This window comes from Lissotriton helveticus, chromosome 7 (genome assembly GCF_964261635.1).
Source record: "Lissotriton helveticus chromosome 7, aLisHel1.1, whole genome shotgun sequence".
NCBI lineage: Eukaryota > Metazoa > Chordata > Amphibia > Caudata > Salamandridae > Lissotriton > Lissotriton helveticus.
This window is the reverse complement of record NC_136068.1, coordinates 247191596-247216037: the sequence shown is the minus strand read 5'-3', so window position 1 is coordinate 247216037 and position 24442 is coordinate 247191596. Positions and strand designations below refer to the sequence as shown.

The window sequence follows — 24442 nt, the reverse complement described above, 5'->3', positions numbered from 1 at the left end:
CGGAGCCCAAACAGGGCCACAACACCCACCACCACCCCCAGGATCCCCCTCACCCGGACCAACACTGAGGCAGCTCAGACAAAGACAGTGACCTCAGAAAATGCACCAACCTCACAGACCTAACACCAGAGAATGTCAATGCCCACTACATGCTCAGAGGGACAACCATTCTCCGCATCCTGACCACCATTTTCCACAGGCTGATGGTACCAACACAGCGGACAACCAACATCCCACCTCAGACAAAGCTGCTGGCCATGCTGCATGTGTTGGCCTCTAGTACCCTCCAACCAACAGCCGTCTGAGTCGGGGGTGTCACACAGCCAGTCCAATCCAAGTCCCTCACAACAGCCATGGATGACACCTTAACCTTGGTATCCCACTATCTATACTTCCCCCACACTGCACAGGATGAGCTGGAGACCAAGCAAGGCATCTACACCTCAGCTGGATTCTCGCACGTGTCAGGGGGCAATTGACTGCACACATGTCCTACTTGTGCCCCCTGGCAACACTGCACACAATAACCACAACAGAAAGTGCACATATTCCAGCAAGGTCCAGGCAATATTGGACCACCGGAGAATCTCCACCAACGTCGTCACCAACCACCCAGGCAGTTTGCATGATCTGTACATCTTCTGACAGTCCATCATCAACCTGCGCTACCAGGATGGCACCCACGGAAATGCAGTGTTCATTGGCAATTAGCAAATGAACACACCACACACAACAACTCCATAATCATGCAACTCACAACACTGGAAATGCGCACATCACAAGCCCACATGCAACATGCCAAACAACATGCACACCCACCAGACACCTCAGCACATCTTACTGTGGGAACCTGGGTCAGCCATGTACATTAGCCATCAATGGCATGGCACCTCAGCCACACAATAGCAGAATGTGGTAAAAGTTGGGGATCAGGCATGTGCGAAGGAGGCAAGTGACCGATGAATGAGAATGTACACAATGCCAAGTGTGGCGTGGATGTGCTGGCCAGACTGCAGTATGCAGACCACACACATATCCATGTCAACACATATCCGCTGGTGTTTGGAGTGTAGTGGACAGTGGATGCAACCATGTCACCCCAGCCAGTGGGGAAGATGGCAGAAATGTAGCTTGTTACACCCCCCATAAGCGTGAGCAGAGTGGGCTTGCCTGGTGTATGCCAGGCTAGCATAGCGGTGTGAATAAAAGTCACGTAACTCTGGGCGTGGTCCTCTTCCAAATGCCCAATGTCTCTGCCAGGGCGGCGCCTCTCACCCTGCCACGAGCCCAATGCTGTCGCCGTGAGCGGGGTTGTCTGCAATCCTGTGCACCTGCTGCATCCCGGAATGCTAGTCCCCGTACAAGTCTTGCCCGCCCCTACGCACCCAGGCGTCAATACCCACCTGCCGACACCAGCGTGTGTCAAAGAGGGCCCACCACGTGCTGGTGCAATCTCCAAGCCTGAGTCCCGTGACCTTGGCAGCCTCCTCAGACCATCACGGCCTCCGCAACACAGGCCCACAGTTCTCCTTTCCCGTTGATGTACTCTACCAACATACACAGCGGACTAGTAGGTCATACATTTGGAACTGAGTCTTGATTACACTATGGCAGAGAACATTACTTATGGCAATTTTATGTCACTATAGTCCCTTCGATGCGGTCAGAGCTGATTTGCATATAGCCAGTGTCTAACCCAGGGTGGTGTGGAGTGAAAAAAACGATGGATTTAGGCCCAGATCCTTGTACTGGGGTGAATGTATGACATTGTTCTACATTCTGTCCATCAACTGTGTTTTTTGTAATTTTCACCCCGAGTGGGCTGGGTATGCTCAGACGTGAGTCCCAGGCTCTCCACACCACTGGAGTCAAGCTATCCAGGCTGAATGAAGGCTGATAGCCAGAAACCGGTCCTTGGATGCTTGATTCCGGTCTGGGAAAGACAGGGCTTGGCAGTTCGGACTGGACTTTTCCCATGAGGCAAAGGGTCAGAGCTGATTTGCATATAGCCAGTGTCTAACCCAGGGTGGTGTGGAGTGAAAAAAACGATGGATTTAGGCCCAGATCCTTGTACTGGGGTGAATGTATGACATTGTTCTACATTCTGTCCAACAACTGTGTTTTTTGTAATTTTCACCCCGAGTGGGCTGGGTATGCTCAGACGTGAGTCCCAGGCTCTCCACACCACTGGAGTCAAGCTATCCAGGCTGAATGAAGGCTGATAGCCAGAAACCGGTCCTTGGATGCTTGATTCCGGTCTGGGAAAGACAGGGCTTGGCAGTTCGAACTGGACTTTTCCCATGAGGCAAAGGGTCAGAGCTGATTTGCATATAGCCAGTGTCTAACCCAGGGTGGTGTGGAGTGAAAAAACCGATGGATTTAGGCCCAGATCTTTGTACTGGGGTGAATGTATGACATTGTTCTACATTCTGTCCATCAACTGTGTTTTTTGTAATTTTCCCTTCGATGCGGTGCCACCAAGTCTGTCCATAGCATTACAACCACACAGGCACATGCAGACTTCTGCCACACTAAGGTCAAGTAGATCACACATTTGGAACTGAGTATTGATTTTTCAATGGCAGAGTACATATCATTGGACGCAAGGAGAGGTGTAAGAGGAAGATGCATTTCAGTCATGAGGACAAAAAGATCATTGGTACGGAGGTGATTGAACACTACCGACAACTGCCCTGGTGTCACTGACTCTGTGCATCATGAGCCAACAACAGGTGGCTGAGGGCCACTGCTGACCGCTGCCTCTGGCCTACACTACGGTCGAGTAGGTCACACATTTGGGACTGAGTCTTGATTTAGCAATGGCCAAGTCCATATCAGTCTACCGGCAACATCGCAGACTGCATCCCCTCTCAGCCCCGGTGCCACTAAGGCTGTTCCCTGACAATCATGGACACTCTCTGGTTGCACTTAGTTTGAGTCTATGGACTAGGGGTTGTCTTCTTCCTCATGTAGCTGATACCGAATTGGTGGTGAAAACTTCTCAATTTGACGCTTCCGGTCAACTTCTGCCCTCTGCATCATGCCCTGGAGGACACCTTTCACTGTCCCCCACAACCCTCTGCCACATTCACCTCAGACATCAGTGAGGACCTGCTCAGTCCGCATGGCCCTACCTCAGTGCAGAGCAAGTCACCGTTTCATGGCGGTGTGCCTCTGGCGGCCGCAGTGCATCTGGGGCCACTAATTCAGTGCTGGTAAAGTCAGGAACCCTGTCTTCAGAGATATTGATTGTCCTCTGAGACGATGGCCTTGGGGTCAGCAACGCCATGTGTCTGTGGCCCTGTGCTGTCCGCTGCCTCCAGCCTCAACTGCGGTCCACAAGGGCGCACACATCAATTCGAGTCCTGACAGGCCCGGATGTTGCTTCACCGCAGGAGGCACACAGCACCACCGCCAGGACCACCTCCAACCGCCAACTGCCAGAATCGCAACAGTCATACTGGCAGACTAACTGGGTTGCTCACACCTGTTGTGGATGCCATCATCTGCCTGATACCCTGCTCAGCACTCCAGGTGCACTGCAACACATGGACTGTTACTGAGTGAGTTTTGTGCTGTGGATAGGTTACTCAGCAATGTCACATCAGGCAGTCCTGGGACAATGATGAGGAAGATGCAGGTGTAACACACCCCATTGAACCTGCATCAGGTATTTCCCGAAGGATCACAATCCTAGACAATTCATTCACATGTGCTCGCTTAGCTCTAGTGCCCCAACCTCAGTGTTCAGCAACACACGGATACTTCTGTTTGCTTATTGGGTGTCCTCTGTGCTTGCTCCGGCTACCACTATGATGCTGCGCTGTAGTTTCTGTAATGCTGGTGTGTTCCGTTTCTGTTTTTGATATTGATCACTGTTCAAGTTGTTGCCAGCACTAACCACTCTGTGAGGGCTGGCTTAACCTCACCCCACACACATCCAGCACAGGGATCACTGTACATGTGACCCTGCCAATAAAGGGGCCGGGTGCACATGCCCGTAGCCAGTTCCACATACTATCTGTGTGTGTCCATGTGGTCATGATGTATGCATGAGGGCCCTGGGCCCTACAGCATTACATTGTGCGGTGTACAGCGGATGCAGACATGTCACCGCAGGCAGCAGGTTAGAGCTTGGACATGTAGCTTGGTCGTCACCCATGCAATACGTAAGGGGAGGGGGCTAGACCATCGTATGCAGGTCCAGCACGGGTGAATGACTGATAATAGTGGGTCTCTGGGCGTTGTTCATTACAGATAATGTGCAAATGCATATGTTTCTGTCGCAGGGTGGGTCTCCTTTGTGGGGTGTAGGTGGTCCATGAAGGGAATTAGACACCAACGTATGTGATCTACTTCATCTTCCATGGGTTCAGACCCCACCCACACCTGTTCGGCCACCACCTTTTGGCATTCTGACACCTGGCATTGGAATGCCATGTGTAGGTCGGTAAAGTGTTGGGAGCCAGCTGTGCTTGTGAGTGCTTCCTGCTGTGTGGTCTGTTGCAGGGGCTGTGTTCTACTCTATGTAGCTTGGCTGCCCTGGTCTTGGTGGTGGGTTGCGTGAGATGTCCATGGGCTGTTGTAGGTGGTCCTCGCTGGCATCACTGATGAGTAGTCTGCTCTGCTCTGCTGGAGGTGTTGTGTGTCCCTCTGCAATGTGAAGGGCAGATGCATGTTGACATGTATGTCAACGCATTCTTCTTTTTTTCATGCAGACTGTATGACAATGTACATTGTGACTATTTTGGAGGTCCTGGATTTAGATACGGGACAGTGTACATTTAGACTACATGACGGATGTGAGGTTGTAAGTGTACATTTCCATTTCACAGTTTCCAGCTCTAACAGATGTTCTGCAGTGTCGGGGTTGCACATTGTACCACATTGTCGTCAATGTGGATGTGCTGTTATTGCTGGATCACTGACTTATTATTGACGGACAGAATATCTACTAGCAAAAATATCGATGCCAAAATATCGACAGACAGAATATCGAGTTTGTATCTACAAACAGGTAAGTACAAAAATATTGAGTCAAAAATATAGTTTACAAAAATATAGTTTATTAAAATATCGACTTTATTAAAAACAGTATTACATTTAATTAATAGTTAAAATTAATGACTAAAATATACTTAAAAATACTTAAATTAACTTATAATAATTAAATAATTAAAAAAAGTTATAATTTTTTTTACAATCACATTTGTTAAAACATACATATATAATAACATTATATAATTAAATAATATCCAATATTATTACCTTGGGATAGCAAAAGTGTAAAAAATACTATTCCCACTCCAGAGAGTGCAACAGTAGGGAAAGCGTTGGATAGCGTAGAGTTAAAAATTACTATTCCCACTCCAGTGAGTGCAACAGTAGGGAAAGCGTTGGATAGGGTAGAGGTAAAAATTACTATTCCCACTCCAGTGGGTGCAACAGTGGAGAAAGCATTGGATAGTGTAGGGGTAAAAATTACTATTCCAACTCTAAAGAGTGCAACAGTAGGGAAAGCATTGGATAGCGTAGGGGTAAAAATTACTATTCCCACTCCAAATAGTGCAACAGTAGGAAAAGCGTTAGATAGCATAGGAGTTAAAATTACTATTCCCACTCCAGGGAGTGCAACAGTAGGGAAAGCGTTGGATAGCGTAGGGGTAAAAATTACTATTCCCACTCCAAATAGTGCAACAGTAGGGAAAGCGTTGGATAGCGTAGGGGTTTAAATTACTATTCCCACTCCAAAGAGTGCAACAGTAGAGAAAGCGTTGGATAGCGTAGGGGTAAAAATTACTATTGCCACTCCAGTGAGTGCAACAGTAGGGAAAGCGTTGGATAGCGTAGGGGTAACATTTACTATTCCCACTCCAGTGGGTGCAACAGTAGGGAAAACGTTGGATAGCGTAGGGGTAAAAATTACTATTCCAACTCCAAAGAGTGCAACAGTAGGGAAAGCGTTGGAAAGCGTATGGGTTAAAATTACTATTCCCACTCCAGTGAGTGCAACAGTAGGGAAAGCGTTGGACAGCGTAGGGGTAAAAATTACTATTTCCACTCCAATGAGTGCAACAGTAGGGAAAGCGTTGGATAGCATAGTGGTAAAAATTACTATTCCCACTCCAGAGAGTGCAATAGTAGTGAAATTAAATACTTCATATATTATTTCAATAAATATAAATTAATAACTATAAAAAATTAATTAAAAGTAATTACAAATGTAATATAATATAATAATTAATCAATTAAAATTAAAAATTAAAAATAATGATTACAATTGTTTACCTATTAATACAAATTAATTACAAATAATAATTACACATTAATGAACAGATATTTGTAATTAAATACAATTAAATAAGTTGATTTATTTAATTAATTATAAATAAATAACTTCCCACCCTATTCCCCTATAAACCCGCTACAGAAAATAAATTATTAAAATTAACATAATTTGCAATTAATCAATTTATGAAAATTAATTGCCAATACAAATTTATTTAATTACCAAATATAAATTAATTAGCAAATAATTAAAATAAATACCAATAAACAAATTTACATATTTAATGAATTATATTTAAATTACTTCCCACCCTATTCCCCTATACACCCACAACCCGCTACAGAAAATAAAGTAGTAAAATTAACATATTTAACAATTAATCAATTAATTAACATTAATTGGCAATTAAAATTTAATTAATTACCAAGTATAAATTAATTATCAATCAATTAAAAATTAATACCAATAAATAAATTTACATATTTAATTAATTATAATTAAATTACTTCCCACCCTATTCCCCTATAAACCCACAACCCGCTACAGAATGAAATTACGCAAAAATTAAAAAAACAAATTTCAATAATTAAAATAAATTATAACATAAATACACACTTCTCACACATATAATAACATAATAAACACTATAAAAAATTAGATATTATTAAAAAATTGATAATTATAATAACCTATATTATATACTTCGATATTTTAACTGTCTATATTTTTAACATTCGATATTACATTACTTACCTTAAAAACGATATTTTTGATGTCTATATTTTGTCCAGTTGATATTTTGTCCAATCTATATTTAAAACTCGATATTATGTCCATTCGATATTTTGTAGTCGATATTTTGACTGCTTACCGTTATTGCTATGTGTGTGTGCTGCAGTGTGCCACGGGGATCAGGGACATGATCCAGGGTCATTGTGGTTGTGCAGTGTGCTACACATCGTTGTGCATGTGTGCCATTGTGCCCATCTCTCCCCGTCCCCCCAGTCCCTGGTTGTTACTCACCCTGTTGATGTTGTGTCAGGTCTTCTTGAGCTGAGTCCTGACTCCCGAATACTTGCACCGTCTCCACACTGATGACTGTGGCCTCTGTTTCCTCCAGCTCCTCCTGTGGCGATGGACTCCCACTTCCTGTTGCCGTTGCTGCCTTCCTGTTGGCAGCGGCTTTGTGCCTAGTTTAGATTTTCACATCATGCCAGCGCCTCTTGGCCTCCGCCATTGACTTCCTCGACACTCCGACTGCATTCACAGTAGTCTGATTGTTGGTCAGTTGATGGTAGTGTTCTGTCACCTCCGTGACGCTGATCTGGTTTTCTTACAGACTACACCCCGTCTTCCTCTCCCTCCTCTCCTTGGCCTTCGCCGAACCCGTTTTTCCTTACTGGTGGTCTGTGGGGCTTGTGCGGTTCACGTTAGCCTCTGCACTTGGTCAAGGTGCATCCATGTTGCTACGCACTTTGGATTGTTTTTGGTGTGTTGTGTTTGTTGTTTGTTGCTTTTATACTGCATTTTCCCACCCAGCGCGTTGGATTTGCAGGCCTGCCGCTGGTTTTTGCTGCTTTTTGTATCGTGATTGGCCTAATCACAAGTATTTTTACATTCGTCTTTCGCATTTTTGCAGCGTCACGTTGATTTTAACGCTGTCATTTGATGCGTTATCTGGAGACTATGACATGGTACCGCCGTGTTGTGAATACTTAGTTAACACAGCATAATTTTCCCATGATAGACTGCGATGTTTAAAGTTGTGTTAAGTTAATTTTTGCGATGGTTATGACAAGTTCTTGAGAATATGCCCCTTTGTATTTCTATAAAAGCATTCAAAGAAGCCACACATGCCTGCAGCCCCATCACGACTATCTTAGAATTGGATTTCTCATGCATTGCCATGAGCCGTCATCCTGAAAAAAAAATTGGATGCTTTTTGAAAAAGACTCTTAGATGTCTCTCTTGTATACACCATCTTGGGAAGGTGTTTTGAAAGTCCAATAACATTCTTTTATATATGTCCACCCATGTGTGTAGAAGCATGTCCACAAATGGACATCCATTTTAGAATATTCTCAGTCAAAAACAAAAAGAAATTTAGTACGGTTATCATGGTGTGATGTACGCATATGAAGACATGGCAGGGGGCTCGTAGTAGTATGGGTGGAGATGCCAATCTCTTGTTGAACAATACCAACAAAATAAAAAGTAAAAAAGAAAAAATATTTGAGCAAACACTGAGTCCTGCCATTGATGTGCACTTTTTTCTGAGTGGATGACAGACTGTTTTATTCACACAGACGGGAAACAATAGCTCAAGTGGGCTGACCCATTTCTCCATGCTTGTGTGCTGTTGCTGGCAGAAGCAAATTGGGAACACAATTAGAAAGGACCAGTGTCCATGGACAAGTAGGGCTCGCTGAAACCCCATTTATGTGTGCATGCATTAATTAAGACTTTATTTGGCAAAAAAAAGTTTTAGCAATTATCAGACTTAAACACATAACTACACTCAACAAAGAACTGCAAACTGTTCTATCATTTAAGAGTAAAATCAATAATTGTAAAAGACTAATATACTTCTGCATATAAGACAACCAAATGTGCCTAAATAATACAAAACTGACATCAGGGTGATTGGACAGCCAGTGGACACACCTTTACCATTCGCATGATCTCAAGAACTAATCACACCTCTGCTATTAAGAGAGAAGGTAAACTATCTGACAACCTTGCCAAAATGTAAGGGTGGTTGAGATTGTGTAATTGTTTGATATGAAGTTTCGTAAAATTCCATAAAAATGCTATAAAATTATTATTTTAGAAAGAAGTGTGGAGTGCTTTGTCACTTTTTAAAAATTGAGCTGGCAGGTTGGGTGACAAATACAGTAATTTTGATAACTTTGTGTAATGTGATTTTTTGTGAATTACGTGACTTTCTTTCAGGCTTACTTTAATCCAAGCTATGGGCCTCATTTATGAAAAGTGACACATCACTAGGCAAAAACATTGATGCAACACTTTTCATAGCGCCATCCTTACGACACTATAGATGCGCAGTATTTACAATATGGCCCTCCATGGCGCAAGGATTTAAAGACACCTCAGGAACACTGACGTATGTGGTGGCGCAAAAATGGCGCATTGATGGATTATGTCGGAAAGCTGCCGCAACTCCAGCAATGTGTCATTACACATGAGCGAGTCCCCTGTGAAAAACCCTGCATCATTCCTTACGCCTGCTTGAATCTGTAAATCCTTGCACCATGGAGCGCCGTACTGTAAATACGGCACTATAAAAAGGGACACATTGCTGGTTTTGCCTAGCAATTCACCACTTTTCATAAATGAGGCCCTTAATTTTATGACACTTATTTAGTGGGAATACTGAATTCAATTTACCATTCTTGTGGCATGATCCCAACTGGATTAATACAGCGTAATCTTAGAAAGGGCCCATACAAAAGTACACAGTTCACAAAATAACGCTTTCCGGACTTTGCTTGCTTATGTAGACTAATGCACCATATCCAGGTAGCGCTTCACTGGCTGGCTATAAAATAGAGATTCAAAAGGCACATGCATCAATCATTTTTGCGAGAGCAAACGGTGCGATTCGCAAAAATCGGCACTTGAGCCCGCAAAAAGGGCACTTGCGATGCCTCAATGTTCAAGGCACTCGCAATTTGAGAATGTGCAATTAATTGTGATTTCTCAAATTGCAATTGCATTAAGGAATCGCAATTTGCCAGTCCTTAAATGCAATGCAAGGACCATTTAGGAATAGCGATTTCGCTACTAGGGGGCGCAAATTACCATCAAGCTGAACTTGATGGTAATTTGCTAAAACTTTGAAAAATGCACTGAAGTGCATTTTTCAAAGTTGTTGGTAACACACACACATGCCCTTGGGGCATGTGTGTGCACAACATGTGTGCACAGAGCAATTTCAGGGGTGCAACAGTCTATCCTTTTGACACCCCTGCACCCTTGAAATTGCATGCGCGATTTGCAAGTACCTATTGGTACTCCCAACTGCGCATTCAATCTCCCATTCATGGAAGGCATTCCTTAATTGCGACTCGCAATTTGCGAGTCGCAATTAAGGAATGTTTGGGAATCGCTAATTTTATAGCGATTCCTACATGCATAGGCTTTTGCAATTCCTTAATTGCGATTCCTTATTTATCGCAATTAAGGAATCGCAAAATCCTATATTGATGCATGTTCCTTCATGTGTGCAGGCTTTGTAACTGGGCCATCAAGGGCAACCGTTCGGAATATCAGAGGAAATTAAATCCTAAATAACACCCCAGCCATAACCTGAGATTCGGCAATATTAAATTAGAGGTATAAACTGATTTCAAAGGGAAAATAAGGGCATCATTTATGGGGAATTGGCATAGGGCAGCGCCGCAAGTCTCCTTGCAGTGCTGCGCTATGCCAATGCGAATGAAGAGAAATATTTCAATTTCTCCTAGTTTTTTCCTCTTTCCATAAGTGCTAACGAGGAAAACGCTAATCTGGATTGTTTTTTTGCAGGACGATGCCCCTTCCGCCACAAAACCAATCCTGCACGCAACAGAGATACCTTTGCAGCATGGTGCAAGGGTGCCTGCATTGGTGCTAGGCAGAAAATTAATTGTGTGCTAGTGCAGAGGGATAGGACGGGAAAGCACCGTATTTCTGAAATCTGGGGCATTCCTGCCCATTTATGTCGGTGTAGGGCAGCACAGGAAGACTTGCAGGTGCTTTTCTATGCCAATTTCTTCATAAAAGAGGCCCAGTGTGTAGTATACAAGCAAAAGAAAACCAGAACACAGTTGAGTAGAGTCCTGCCGGTCGATAGAAAGGTAAAGAAAGTTAATAACACATGAAAAAAATCTAGTGCAGATTCTTAAACTGAAACACTGACATTTAGAGAAACTTCAGAAACAGATTTGCTTTACAAATAAATCGTATGTACAATCAGACGTACAATGCAAGAAAAATGAATGTAAATTTATGCGAACATTCTTTAGCATGTTAGACAAAACAAACTGAGAGGGCGTTGAGCTGTTGAACAAACTGTTTGCAACCGTTTTCGTAGCCCATGTCAAAATAAAACCTAAAAAAGTGCTTTGGTGAGCAAAGAATAAATAGGTATAACTATATTGCCAATTATTGCAGTATTATACTTGTATCGTTGTTTGGTTCTCTTTTGTAACATGAACACGCCACTTTTCTCTGTTAACACACTGATTGCTACCTCTCACATTTTGTTTGCTTTTGATACTTGCACAAGTGCCACCATTACCTACGTAACGTTTGTTCTTGTGCCTCTGTGTCTAGCATATATTGCAGTATATTACCTCTAAATGTACTTTGTTTTCTCTTGTAACCTGCACACTTGTCACTCTCTCCTCCTGTATTGTACTGTTTGCTACCTCATGTATTTTGTTTGCTCACAATTGGCACTTTTACCTCATGTAACTTATCGTCTGCTTTTGTAATTTGTTCACTTGTAATTTTCTGTTCCTTTTGGGAAGCGCTCTGACGCCTTCGGGTAAAGTCCGCGCTATATAAAAACGCATAAACATAACAAAGGCCGACATTTTCAATATATACTTAATAGTCACATTAGCTTAGCTGTAAGCTATCAAAACATTTCAAGTTAAGTTCCTTCACCCTGGTGAAAGCCTGACATCTAATGGCTAACCTCAGTATTGCACACCATTTTCCATTACAAGAAAAATCTTCAGTACAATCATTGCACCTGTTTCCATCTCATTATTCGATTTTAGACGGCAACTCATACATTTTTTTAAACTTTTTGTAGTCTGAAATTGGTTAGTAGTAAAATATATATGGTTTAGGTGTTCTGGTATTCTGTTGCTGAAATATAATTATTATTCTTTTTAACATACTTAGAGACTGATTAATCAAAGTGTCACCCAATGGGGCGCAGCAGCCATACATTCTGCACTACATTGCACAACATGGGAGGGAGAAGGAGAGCATCATATCTACAGAGATATGGCACTCTCCTCCTCTCACTTGAGTGCCGGCACCATAGTGCAAAGGTATGTGCATGAGTCTAGCACAGGTTTTGTATACAATGAGATTCATTTATAAGTCTAGTGTGCTTCCTGAAGGTCACTTTTTGTGATGTTGCGGTGGCGCACAGGGTTTAGCCATATTTGCAAGGCAACATAAAGCCACCCTGCATGGCTTTTCATGGCCTTGTAGACATGGTGTGAGGCAACTCAGCGTAAGTGGCTGCATTGCCTCACACTACGATGGGGATGTGTGCCATGGACACTACACTGGGTGTTCCCACCTAACACCAATGGTATTTGAGGCATTCCCAGGTTTACAACTTGTAAACCTGGGAATGCGTCAAAAGCCTACGCCCCTCCATGGGAGGCATAGGGATGCACAACGTGAAGAAATACTATTTCTCCTTGTTTTGAACTCTTTCTGTGTGCTGCATTCAGCAGCACACATAGAAAGGGGAAATTGACTCCATTGATTGTGCTTGTGCAGGAAGGTGTCCCTTCCTGCACAATGTACAATCAGATTAGATGTACAATCGTTTTTTGAAGTCCCAAAAAGGAATTTTTCCCGTTTGAGGCTGCAAAATTGGTCTGCCCAATGTGCAAACCCTATTTTGCAAGATGGTAACCTATTACAGACTCGTAAAATATGGTTTGCGACTCGCTATTAGGAAGTGGCGTGCCAAGGGCGTATCTTCCTTATAGTGAGTCTAACTGCAATGTATGATTGTTTTATGACCCCATTTGCGGTCGCAAATCACTCGCAGTTTACCACCTACTTCTAGGGGACCCCTTGCCCTTTGTGAGTGTGTTCAAAAATATTTTTTAAGAACAGGCAGTGGTATCAGGGACCACTGCATACTTTTATAAAATAAAACAGAAACACTTTCTTTTTATTCTTTAATTGAATTTTTTTTTCAACTACTTTATTCGAAAATCAGTCGCAGACATGGTGGTCTGCTTACCCCTGCAGGCACCATCCTTAATGGTGTTGCAAATAGCACCTGCCTCATGAATATTAATGAGGCAGGCAATTTGCGACCCCTTTAGGAATCGCTAACAGTGTCCGTGACGCTATTGTACATTGCATTTTGCGAGTTGCAAAGCGATGCAATTTGCGAGTCGCAAAATGTAAGGGTTGTACATCTGTCCCTTAGTGTTGAAATCAATGCCTCTCTTTAAATGCACTGTTAATTTTCCTCAGTTTCCCAAACGTCTCATATATACGGAAGATTGCAGATTCATCTAGCCAGTTGGCAAAGAAGAGTCTTCATTTCATTTAAGACAAAGGGGCGTAATATTATGTAGTCAGTTTGTTTTAAGTAACATATTTAAAGCAGGCAACATTTCCTACAATCCTCCTCCTTTGACAGGGTGCAGAGAATAGACACCCTCCAACCAGAGACAAGTTAAGGCATGAGCAAAGTGGGTAATTGCCCAGGGCCCCCAACTTCCAGTGGGCCCCGGTAAAGTGAGTGGAACAAATAAAATTCCTTAATAATGTTGTTCAGAACAACTGTTTATTCATCTAAACTGACAGCGACAGAAATTAAGGCTCAGATTTACTAAGGGTTTATGCTGGGGCAAAGTAGCACCATGTGATCTAAAGGAGCACACAATCTTGTAAGGGTTTTTCCTTTACAGCAAAAAAGGTATTTTGTACTTGAAAGGTTCCCCTTTGTTAGTGCACATAACACTTTGTGCTGCTCTTTGTCAGTTTCCACCACTTTGCATCAAAGAGCATGGCTTGGGTGCAACTTTGTTGGATTAGTGCAAGTATCCATAGTTTTTGTTGTAAAGCTTGATCTGTTAACCGCATGCGTGCGGCCGTTTTTCCCGCGGTATGCGGCATTTTAAAAATCACCGCGTTACATGACGAGCTCAGCTCGTCATCAGCACACGGCAGGTAACGCTGATGATGAGCTGAGCTCGTCATCAGCATGGAAGGGGTTAAGATGGCCTGACTGGACTTTGCATCAAAACAATAATGCCACTGTGAATCAGGTACTAGGATGGTGCAGAAAAATTTCCCTTTTTGGAAGGTCATCTCCACTTTTTGCTCGAAATGCTGATACGTTTGACTCTGTTAGGTCATTGGAGTCTGATGCCCAGAACCCAGTGCCTGCGCTCTCTCCTACAAAATGCTATGTTTGGCTTGGTAATCCCAAATTGGCAAAAGCTTTACCCCCTCATAAGTGCCTAGCGTGTCGTACTAGGAGTACCCAAGGCGTTGTTGGTAAATGGGTCTCCAAATGGGTCCCCAGGGCTGCAACACAATTTGTGCGATCCTGGATGACCCATGCAACCTATTGACAGCAGGCCTGTCATTACAGACTGCAGGAGCAGTGCAAATTGCTCGAACTTCACTGTACCCTCACCATGTGTGGCAAAGTCACCTACACTGCCTTTAATGCATGTAAGGTACTGTCAGAAAACTTTTTGCAGGTGTCCCCCAGGCTCCAATGCCAGTTGTCTGTCCCTAGAAGTGACATGTTCAATTGGCATCCCCCATTGACAGAATCTTCCCTTGTACATCCCTGGTGAGTGTTACTTCAGTACCACGGCATGGGCGGGAAAGTGTTACTCAGGGTCTGCAGCACTGGTGACCCAGGTAAACAGATGACAACAGGTCTGTCATTGCAGACTGCAGGAACAGTGTTCACTGCTACATTTGTCCTCACCATGTGTGACAGGGTCACAGCACTGCTCTTAAGTACACATAAGTCACCCCTAGAGAGGTTCTCTTGTGTCCAGGAGGCAGGGTGCCGTATATTGAAAGTGTAGACTTGTAAGTGCAAGCTTCTATGTCTCTATAGTGGCTTTACCATTAATGTACACAATAAGTGATAGGCGGTCCATAGGATAACATTGGACTTGCACCCAGGCACAACTGGGATGCTAACTCCATTATGTTACCACCTAAATGTTTTGAGTTTGGTGTCAAGCAACATGCATTTTCTCTCCTGGCACAAATCTGGTGCCAAATGAAGGCTAGCATGCACCCAGGTGGCTATCTAGTGGTTGCCCACCTGGTTACTGTAGCTGGAGTGTGCATGTGCTTTGGCTGGCAGGCCCAGGTGTACCGGCACCAGCTTATACCAAGACAGGCTTCTGACCTCCTGCCAGGAGGTGTGAGCACTCCCAAGAGTAAGAACAAAGGCTTGGGCAGTAAGGAGGTCACACCTCCCTCCTCCCAAGTGGTCTAGCGGAGTGACATATCACAGTGGTAAGCTTCAAAGATTACACCACCTCTGATATGCAGCTAGACTGCCACGTGAGCAGGACACAATCCTCCTCCGTGCCCCAGGCAAGATTGGACCCTGGCAAGGCGGGAAAGTATGTATGCAAGAGGCGTACACCGCCAGGAAGGTGGGCCACACCTCCAGTGTGAGCAGACTGATCTGTACACAGAAAGTTAATTTCTGCCATCTTTAGGGGGGCTGAAATAGTGGGCTCTGGGTAGAAAAGGACCTACAGCACCAGACGTAGTCACCTCAGGGGCAGATTAGCTGCAGGAACTAGCTGCCATTGCTACTAGCTTCCATATCCCTAGATCCCCTAAATCTAGGATTTAAGGGATTCCTCTGATACCAGGACCTCAGTTCTGATTGACTTTTTTCAAGGAAGAACACCAAGAAGATGATTTTCACCAACAACAAGGCTTGCACAAACAAAGGGAAGAATACCCTGTACATGTGGCAAGACTGCTTTGAACTGTGTGATCGACTTTTGTCCTTGGCCAAAACTAGGCAGTCCCTTGCAGAGGGACCCTTGTAGAAACCAGAAGCACCCTCAGACTCTCCTAGATTGGAAGGACCAGTCCCCTGCAAAGTACAGGTAAATCAAATCTTTGCCTCTAATGAATCGCTGGGCATCTGGCCCTCCGAGGGATCACCCAAAAGTAAATGGTGAAGTGCATTCTGAGAGTTGTAGTCTGGCTTTCGCCAAAGTTTCAAGCTGGCTTTTCTCTCTCCTAGCCGCAAGACTTTGAAGTTTGTTTACATCTCTTTTACCGATACCAAAGCTTGTTGGTTACCAGATGGGTAACTGACCCCTTAACTCAATGCTATATTAAGAGCGCACTTCATAACACCTGCGACCAATGTCGTTCTGTCATCGCTATGGTAAAAAGCAGCTTGGGAGCGACTCCAATTGAAAGATTTCCTCAACAAGCAAATAAAGTGGCAGGTATTTGCTTTACCATTCTTAAATGGTTACGCAAAATAGTCTGGATGTTGCCATCCACTACCCAGAAGACCGTGGTCAATGCCTTAGTGACATCTCGGCTTGATTACGGTAACGTCTTATACCTGGGTTCAAACAAGGCAGTGATAAAGCGTCTACAATTAGTGCAGAACGCTGCGGCCAGACTGCTCTGCAAAATCCCTAGATCCGCCAGGATCACCAAATATCTTAGGGAGTTGCATTGGCTTAAGGTTGAAAACCGAATTCGTTTCAAGGCCCTGAGTTATTTATTTAAAATTAAAGCTGGCACTGCCCCCCAAATATCTACAGGCACTTGCTAAACCCTACCTCCCAAATCGTAGTCTTCGTTCAGGCACAGCTGCAAACTTTGTGGTACCAAGGTTTAAACGGGCCAGAATAGGCGGGAGATCTTTTTCCTACCTGGGCCCAACGTTGTGGAACTCACAGCCTATTCACATACGCAAGGAGGAAAGCTACATGAATTTTAGAAAAAGTGTAAAAACATGGTTATTTAATAAATAAATGCTTTGACTGTTCTCTTTCCTGTGGTATCGTGTTCTTGCTGGTCCGGCGCCGGGAAACCCTTTGTGAGTAGCTGCGCGCCTTACAAGTGCTATAAAATAAATAAATAAAATAATAAGATCAATGACAGCCAGGGCAACCACTGCACCTGGACTCAATGGATCAGGTAAAATTGAACTGACTGATGGGCCTTAGTCCTGGGACCGAAAAGACCTCTACTCCCACGAGGGTACAATGTAACTTGACCCCCTAAGTGACCAATTGTCACCAGCAGATTTTCCCACTGACGGCAATGATAAGTATCTCCATTTATTTTCGAATGCTTTGGAAATCCACAACTACGGTTATATGTATGCAGTTTGTTTTGGTGTCTACATTTAGATAAAAATATACACTATTTTTATAAATTGGTGCTGGATATTTCCGAGTCTTGTCAATTGCTCATGAACCCTTATGGCACGGTAAAAAACGATGTTCCTCAAGTAATGCCTGACTGCTGTTTGCACACTAACAGGAGTGAGCTAAGGGTTATTGTTGTGAACCCAAAAATTATCTTTGAGGCATTGTGATAATATTGCATGGTTGGGGTACTCACCCATACCACATAATATTCTACTTTCCTACAGGCACCACTAAAGAAGGCCTCCTCAGCCCAGGAGGCATGGTGCATTATACTAAAGGTGTGTATATATAAGTGCATGCTTTTATATCCCTATAGTGGTGTTCACTATTGGAAAATACTATCAGTGTTAGTGGTCCATCACATAACATTGGCTGCCAACCAGGCATTCTCGATTTTGGCACCTCCTTATGGTACCACTAAAATAAGTCATGTTTAGTATCAAACAGTGCGCCTTCTCACCCCTGACATGATTCTTGTGCCCTGCGTGACATGGTATGCCCCCAGAGGCCACCTTAGAAATGAACCCCTGGTTGCCCCCAACTTTGCTGTGCTCTGGCTGACCAGCCCAAACTTTGCTGCACCTGCTGCTGCCGAGACAAGATTCTGACCTCTTGCCAGGCAGTTTGATCACTCCCAGGAGTCAGAGACAAAGGCCGAGCAGGAAGCAGATCATACCTCCTTTCTCCCCAGACAGCTAGTGAATTGGCACATTAGAGGGGTGAGCTTCAAAGGCCACACTGTCTCTGATAGGCATCGGGCTGTCCCCCTGAGCCCACCCCTTGCCCCAGGCATGCTTGCACCCAGGCAAGGAGGTAAATTGGTTATGCAGGAGGGCCAGCTATACATCCAGAGTAGGCAGCCTGGTCTGTCCACCTAAAATTTAATTCTGCTATCTTTAGGAGAGCAAAAGGATAGAAAAGGTGACCTACACCACCGGATGTAGTCACCTCAGGGTGTACTTACTGCAGGAACTAGCTGCTATTTACTACTAGCTCCCACGCAGAACAAAGAAACTAGTCATTGCACAAACCAGTTTACTGTCTTTGATTGAACTCTAATGGTTGTATTCAACTAGATTGAATACAGTTAGTCCATTCGAGTGTCAACAGGGATGTTGTCTATGGACAGGTACCTCGATAAATCCACATGTATATCTGATTAGACTAGCAATACTATAATCAGTGTGGATATCTAGGATCTCAATAGTGGTCTTATTTTGATATTTAATTATGATGTGACATGTTTTACGGTAATCTAGTGATTTCTTGTATTCTTCAGTTTGTGTTGTTTGGGTAAGGGTAAGCATATGCCTATGTTATTGGAATACATAAACATGTACTTGCCATTAAAGAATTGGATATCTGCTGATTTTGAAAGTGGTTGTAATGTAAGGCGCTCTGACACCCAAATTTTGGGTCTTTTTCGCGCTATAGAAAACACTGAATAAATGAATAAAATGATGGCAGTTTGTGTGGTTTCTGTGTGGGAATGGCAGAATATTGTGATAATGTGCCTAATTGAGAATCTGTATTGGTATGATGGTGATAGGCCCATTACTTAGCTACCAGTGATAAAGGCATCCTTTCTTATTTGTGAAATGCATTTAGTGGCAAGATGACTACAACTTTGAAATATTGATGGCATTCTCTCTGCTCTTTCTCAAGAGAGTGATAACAATTCCCAAAACTTGTGAGTTTCGACCTAACTCTTCCCTTTTGATCACTTTAAAGAAAATCATGTCGCATTGTGGTTTTAGTATGAAAAAAATGTAAAATCCACTCTAATTTTTTTATTTCTTTCTTTTTTCCATTATGCTGATGGACAAGATATTTCAAACCCACTGAAGCTCCATCGAACAGACACGTTTCCCACCTACCGATCTGAGCACTGATGAAGAATGCAGGAAACAGACAATAATAAAAGCATAAAAAACTTTCCATGAGCCTTGAGACACGCTGGCTGCAAAATAGCAATCATGCAATCCTGAGGATGTCCGCTGCAAAACACGCCTGGAATGGACAGTTCTGCAATATATTTATTACCTTTTTTACCTTTGCAAACATAAAAAAAAAAGAACTACGCGCTGTGGATAAAGAAGAATGGAATGTTTCATATTTAATAATTGGTCCTACAAACTGACCGATGACATGTTTTTGTATATTAGATCATTGTTGCAATTACATGAGTGCGTTCTGTGTTTTTTTGTGATGAGTGTGCTTCGGCATGTTATGAGCTCTAGGGGCCTCATTTATGAAAAGTGACGCATCGCGAAAACAGCGATGCGTCACTTTTCGCTGCGCTCTCCTTGCGACACCAATGATGCATCATATTTACAGTATGACGCATCATGGTGCAAGGAGTTACAGATACGTCAGTATTTCTGACGTATCTGTATGGCGCAAAAGGGACGCATTGCTAGAGTGTGTCACAAAAGTGACGCAACTCCAGCAATGTGTCCTTTCACATGGGGCAAGCCCCATGTGAAAGGGCTTGTGTCAGTCTTACGCCTGCTGTGAGCAGGCGTAAGAAATTGACGCATTTGTGTCCTAGAAGTGGCGCAGTGAAATCTTATAGATTTCGCTGCGTCACTTCTATGACCCTTTCTTGCATCAGAACGCTCCCCCGCATACATTATACCTGGCGTAGGTATAATGTAGCGCAGGGGTTTACAAAGTGACGCATCTACCCAGATGCGTCACTTTGTAAATATGGTGTAACAAGGCACATTTTTTACGCTGCTGGTGCATCACAAAAAGTGTCGCACCGGCGGCGTAAAAGTGACTCACGGCCTCATAAATGAGGCCCAAGGTATCTGGGCCTAAAAATATGAAGATGCAAGGTGACTTCCGGTTATAAGAACTTGCTGCTCAATTATACTCGGTGACAATGTACACTCAGCCTCAATCGATGATCATTTTCTAAACATTGGTGGGTTCCTGGTTAGCTGAAAAAATTGAGGCCTTTTCATCTGCTTTGAGAATGCATACAGCAGTAACAGCATCATCTTCTGTGTTATTATTTTGTAAGCAGAGCACACCAGTTTCTAGATTTACTATGCCCTTGCATTGCATTTGCATCAAGGTAGATGATGTACAGCAATAATACACAGGCCTAAGTGATATTTACTAAGCCATGCACCACCTTGGCGGCTCTGCGTGGCTTAGTAAACCCAGAACAACACAAAGCAGCACAAATCTGCATTGGGAAAGTGTTCCATGGTCGGAGTCTGGGTATACCCACACACAAACCCATGAATTCTGACGCATTCCCATGTTTACTAAGGATAGTAAACCTGGAAACAAAATGCTGTGCAATCCCAACAGGGGTATAACAACTGTAAATATGTTTATTTCTCTTCATTATTTCTTCTTTCTACAGGTGCTGCCTTCTGCAGCACACATAGAAAGAGTAAAATGAGGCTGAGGATTATTTTTGTGCAAGAGTGGTTCCCTGCCTGTAATGCATGCACCTTTACACCATGGAGCAAGGGTGCTTGCATTGGTCCTAGGCTGCACAGAGAGAGAGAGCAGGAATGTGCCATATTTATCATCTCTACATGTGAGGCAGAGCAGCAAGTTGTCTTGCTGAGTTGTGTTACGTCTAACGTTAGTAAATCTGGCACGAGGGCCTGGTAAAACACTGATACTGGAGCAGAGAATACTATGGCATTGGTACAGGTAGCATACAGGAAATGGGCCTTCAAATACACCAACATGCAAGCTGCATTCTGCATCACACATAGAAGGAGCAAAACCCTATTGATGATTGTTTTTGTCCAGGAAGGTGTCCTTTAGTGCACAACAACAATCATCCCTGCTACCCAGGCACACTTTTTCACCATGGTGCAAGGGTGCCTGTGCTTGCGCTAGGCTGCTTTTTTGTGCCGGCGCAGGGGTGAGTACGGGAATGTGCCATATTGTTGTAAATACGGCATAATCTTCCACTTAGAAAATTATGAAGCTCCGGGCAGCAAAATTGCTTGCGGCTCCGCCCAGGGCCATTTTCTTGTAAATATGCTGCATAATCCTTTTGCTTTAGTTATTGAAACTGGTGCAATTTGTTTGGCCAATTCCTTCAATAGATATTTAGTAGCATCAAAAGTTTGAATAACAGTCACACCTACCACAACAGGACATGTTTCCATCATAATTAAATAATGTTGAATTGATCACAAATTCAAAGATGTGATAAGGTACTTCGTAGAAACGTCTTAATGATTAGCTGGGTTTTGCTTTGTCACTAATGTAGATGGAACAAATAATGTTTTCCTGTATACCAGAATGCTCCAATAATACAAGAATTTACTTTTCTACTCATCTCCCCACCATCTCCTATCTTGATAAACCAATCAATGGCTATAAAAGGTCAATCTAGTTCTCAATATTCCAGGTTTGCCCATTAAAAAACTTTGATTATTTCAAATGATAAAATAGGAAACTGTCATGGACTTCAACGCCATTTCTAAAATACTTTCTGACACTAAAGTGCAGACGCAACACCTTATTTGAAAAAAGAGATCCATTAATTATTCTGTGACTGTTTATGAATAATGTGTTAATGCAATCACTGATGGATAATGAACACACTGCATATATTGGATAACAAAATGTCTTTACATAGAATATTTTTAGTTATTTCTGTACTCCAACAAAAAAAAAAAAAACATGTTTCAGCCGTCCAGGTAAGGTCTGCTGGGTGCAAGATATCCCACATAAATTAACTGATCATCTGCCACACACAAGGTTCATTGGGGGAGGGGGGGCTGGTAATGGTTTCTGATGGCAGAGCCTCCTCTGGCTCCCGTCACTAACGTTTTGCTGGTGGGCCGTCCCCCACAGGGCATCTGGCTTTAGTACATGAGAAGACAAACCCTATATTCTACCAGATTTCAGACTCAGTTTTTTTTTGTTTGGGGCCAGTCAGTCAGGATCATTATTTTTGTGCTCTGCAGCAAAGCATTTTTGTTGGTGGGTTGTTTCATAAAAAATAACTGGGTGATACATTTTGAGAAGAGAGCTCTAGCATACTGATGAAAATCTCTTAATTTGCCAAGGGATTTGCTGGTAGAGGTAAGCCTCCAGTACCCAAGCTAATTGGCTAAGCACACACCAGGGTCTAAATGACCCCCTTACTCTTTTACAGTGTGATATTTTATCAGTAGATGTATCAATCCAGGTCGACAGAAAAACTTTACCAGTTCCATTAGTACGAGAACTAAGCAGAGTTCCCGTGGATAGAAAGGAGGGACTAGAAAAAATACATTTTGAATCAAGTTTCCATACAAGTTACTTTAATTGTTATTTGTGTTAGGGATCCTGCAATAAAACCTGGTTGAAATGCTAAAACTAAATGGATTTGATAACCTAAGTGTTATAAATGAAAGACGAGGTCGTACAATGATGTCAGCTCAGTTAGGGAATTTATTTATGTTAGAGCGTAGAAAACCCGACCAACCAGACCGGGACCAAACGGGCAATAACGGCCGTTAGGACCGAACACTGGCCACGTAGTGGAAGCGGCAGCTCGAGCTCAGCACGAGATGCAAGCTGAGGACAAGGAGAATATAACACATCTCCTTTCCTTAAACAGTGGAAAAGGAAAGCATATTAAAGCAAATTAAGCAAGAATGCACAGCAGAATACAAAATGAAGACATTGCTTAGAACACGCAGTTTTCACTTTAAGAACAAAAAACAAGTGACACAGGACCATGTAAATGGCATTGTAAATGGCATTGCTTAGAACATAAACTTTCCATGTAACATAGAACCATGTAACCAACCATGTAACCCCACACCCTTCCTTGGACAAGCAAAAAAATTTACACAAAATCTTTTAAATAAGCAGGAGTAACTCTTTTGCGAATTGGTCTGCAAGCTTCTTCAGCAATAACCTTTTTGGTGACAGGCACACGAGTGGTTGGCTTGGCCTTTTTCTGGTAAAGTGCTACCCTGCGCAGATTCCAAGTTTGCCCATTCTGCAGCCTTATGTAGTTACCAGACACAGACTTCACCTGGTAAGGTCCTCTAAACTTGTTAAACATATTCTGATTCCCACCAGGTTTCACCTTTACTAAATCCCCTTCAGCGATGTTAGTGGAAGCATAATTTCCCGATTTACCGTGACCATCCTTCTCTACTTTCCCATGTAGCCAAGTGGGAATCAGCTTCGTACCCGCAGGCCTCCCTCTCATGAGTTCAAAAGGTGTAACAGACATGTTACTGTGAACAGTTGTGCGGTATGCCCACAACATTTCTTTAATCTCCTTCTGGACTGACCGACCAGAAGCTAAAGCAAGTTGCATAGTGCCTTTTACAAGTCTGTTCACCCTCTCGCATAGTCCGTTCCCTTGAGGATTGTAAAGCGACGTGCGCAGGTGCTTTAAGCCCAAAAACACAAAATAGTTCTCCATGATTGCCGAGGTAAGTTGTGTGCCATTATCTGTCAAAACTATTGAAGGGATCCCTTCACGCCTAAAAATTTCATCCAGAACCCTGACAGTGGATTCAGCAGTGATGCTCTTCATAAAAGCAACCTCCACCCACCTTGAAGCCGAGTCCACTAACACCAAAGCAAACTTCTCTGAATCCAGCAGGTCATGAAAAGGACCTATGAAGTCAATACAGACGTTCTGCCACGCACCACCGTCAGAAACGATCTGTCCCATAGTATCCTTACTAGCACAAACCTGTAACCTCTTTTCCGACTCTTTGCACGACTGACATTGCTCAACCCAACTCTTCACCTGTACATCAACTCCCGGCCACCAAAAGTCAGCTTTAACACGTTTGCCAGTAAGGGTTTGTCCTAGGTGACCCTCATGCGCCAAAGCAATGATACGGGGTCTAAGGGAAGCAGGTGGTATGTATTTCTCACCCCGCACAAGGATAAACTCAGTCAGTAAAGAAATTTCATCCTGTAACTGCACGTAAGGCCTAAGAGCAGGTGAGACCGTACTTTGCCTTGACACCCCTTCTTTGCA

The 24442-nt window shown here is 43.3% G+C and overlaps 1 protein-coding gene across 2 annotated transcripts in view; it reads left to right on the top strand.

Moving 5' to 3' along the window:
• DOK5 (docking protein 5) overlaps nt 1-19635 on the top strand; it is a 590993-nt gene extending 571358 nt beyond the window's left edge. For both annotated transcript variants that reach the window (XM_078650481.1, XM_078650482.1), the window contains one exon: nt 19288-19635. In XM_078650481.1, coding sequence (XP_078506607.1) covers nt 19288-19352 — 65 coding nt within the window. In that variant the 3' untranslated portion in view covers nt 19353-19635. The remainder of the gene's footprint in view (nt 1-19287) is intronic.
• The last annotated feature ends 4807 nt before the right edge of the window (nt 19636-24442 follow it).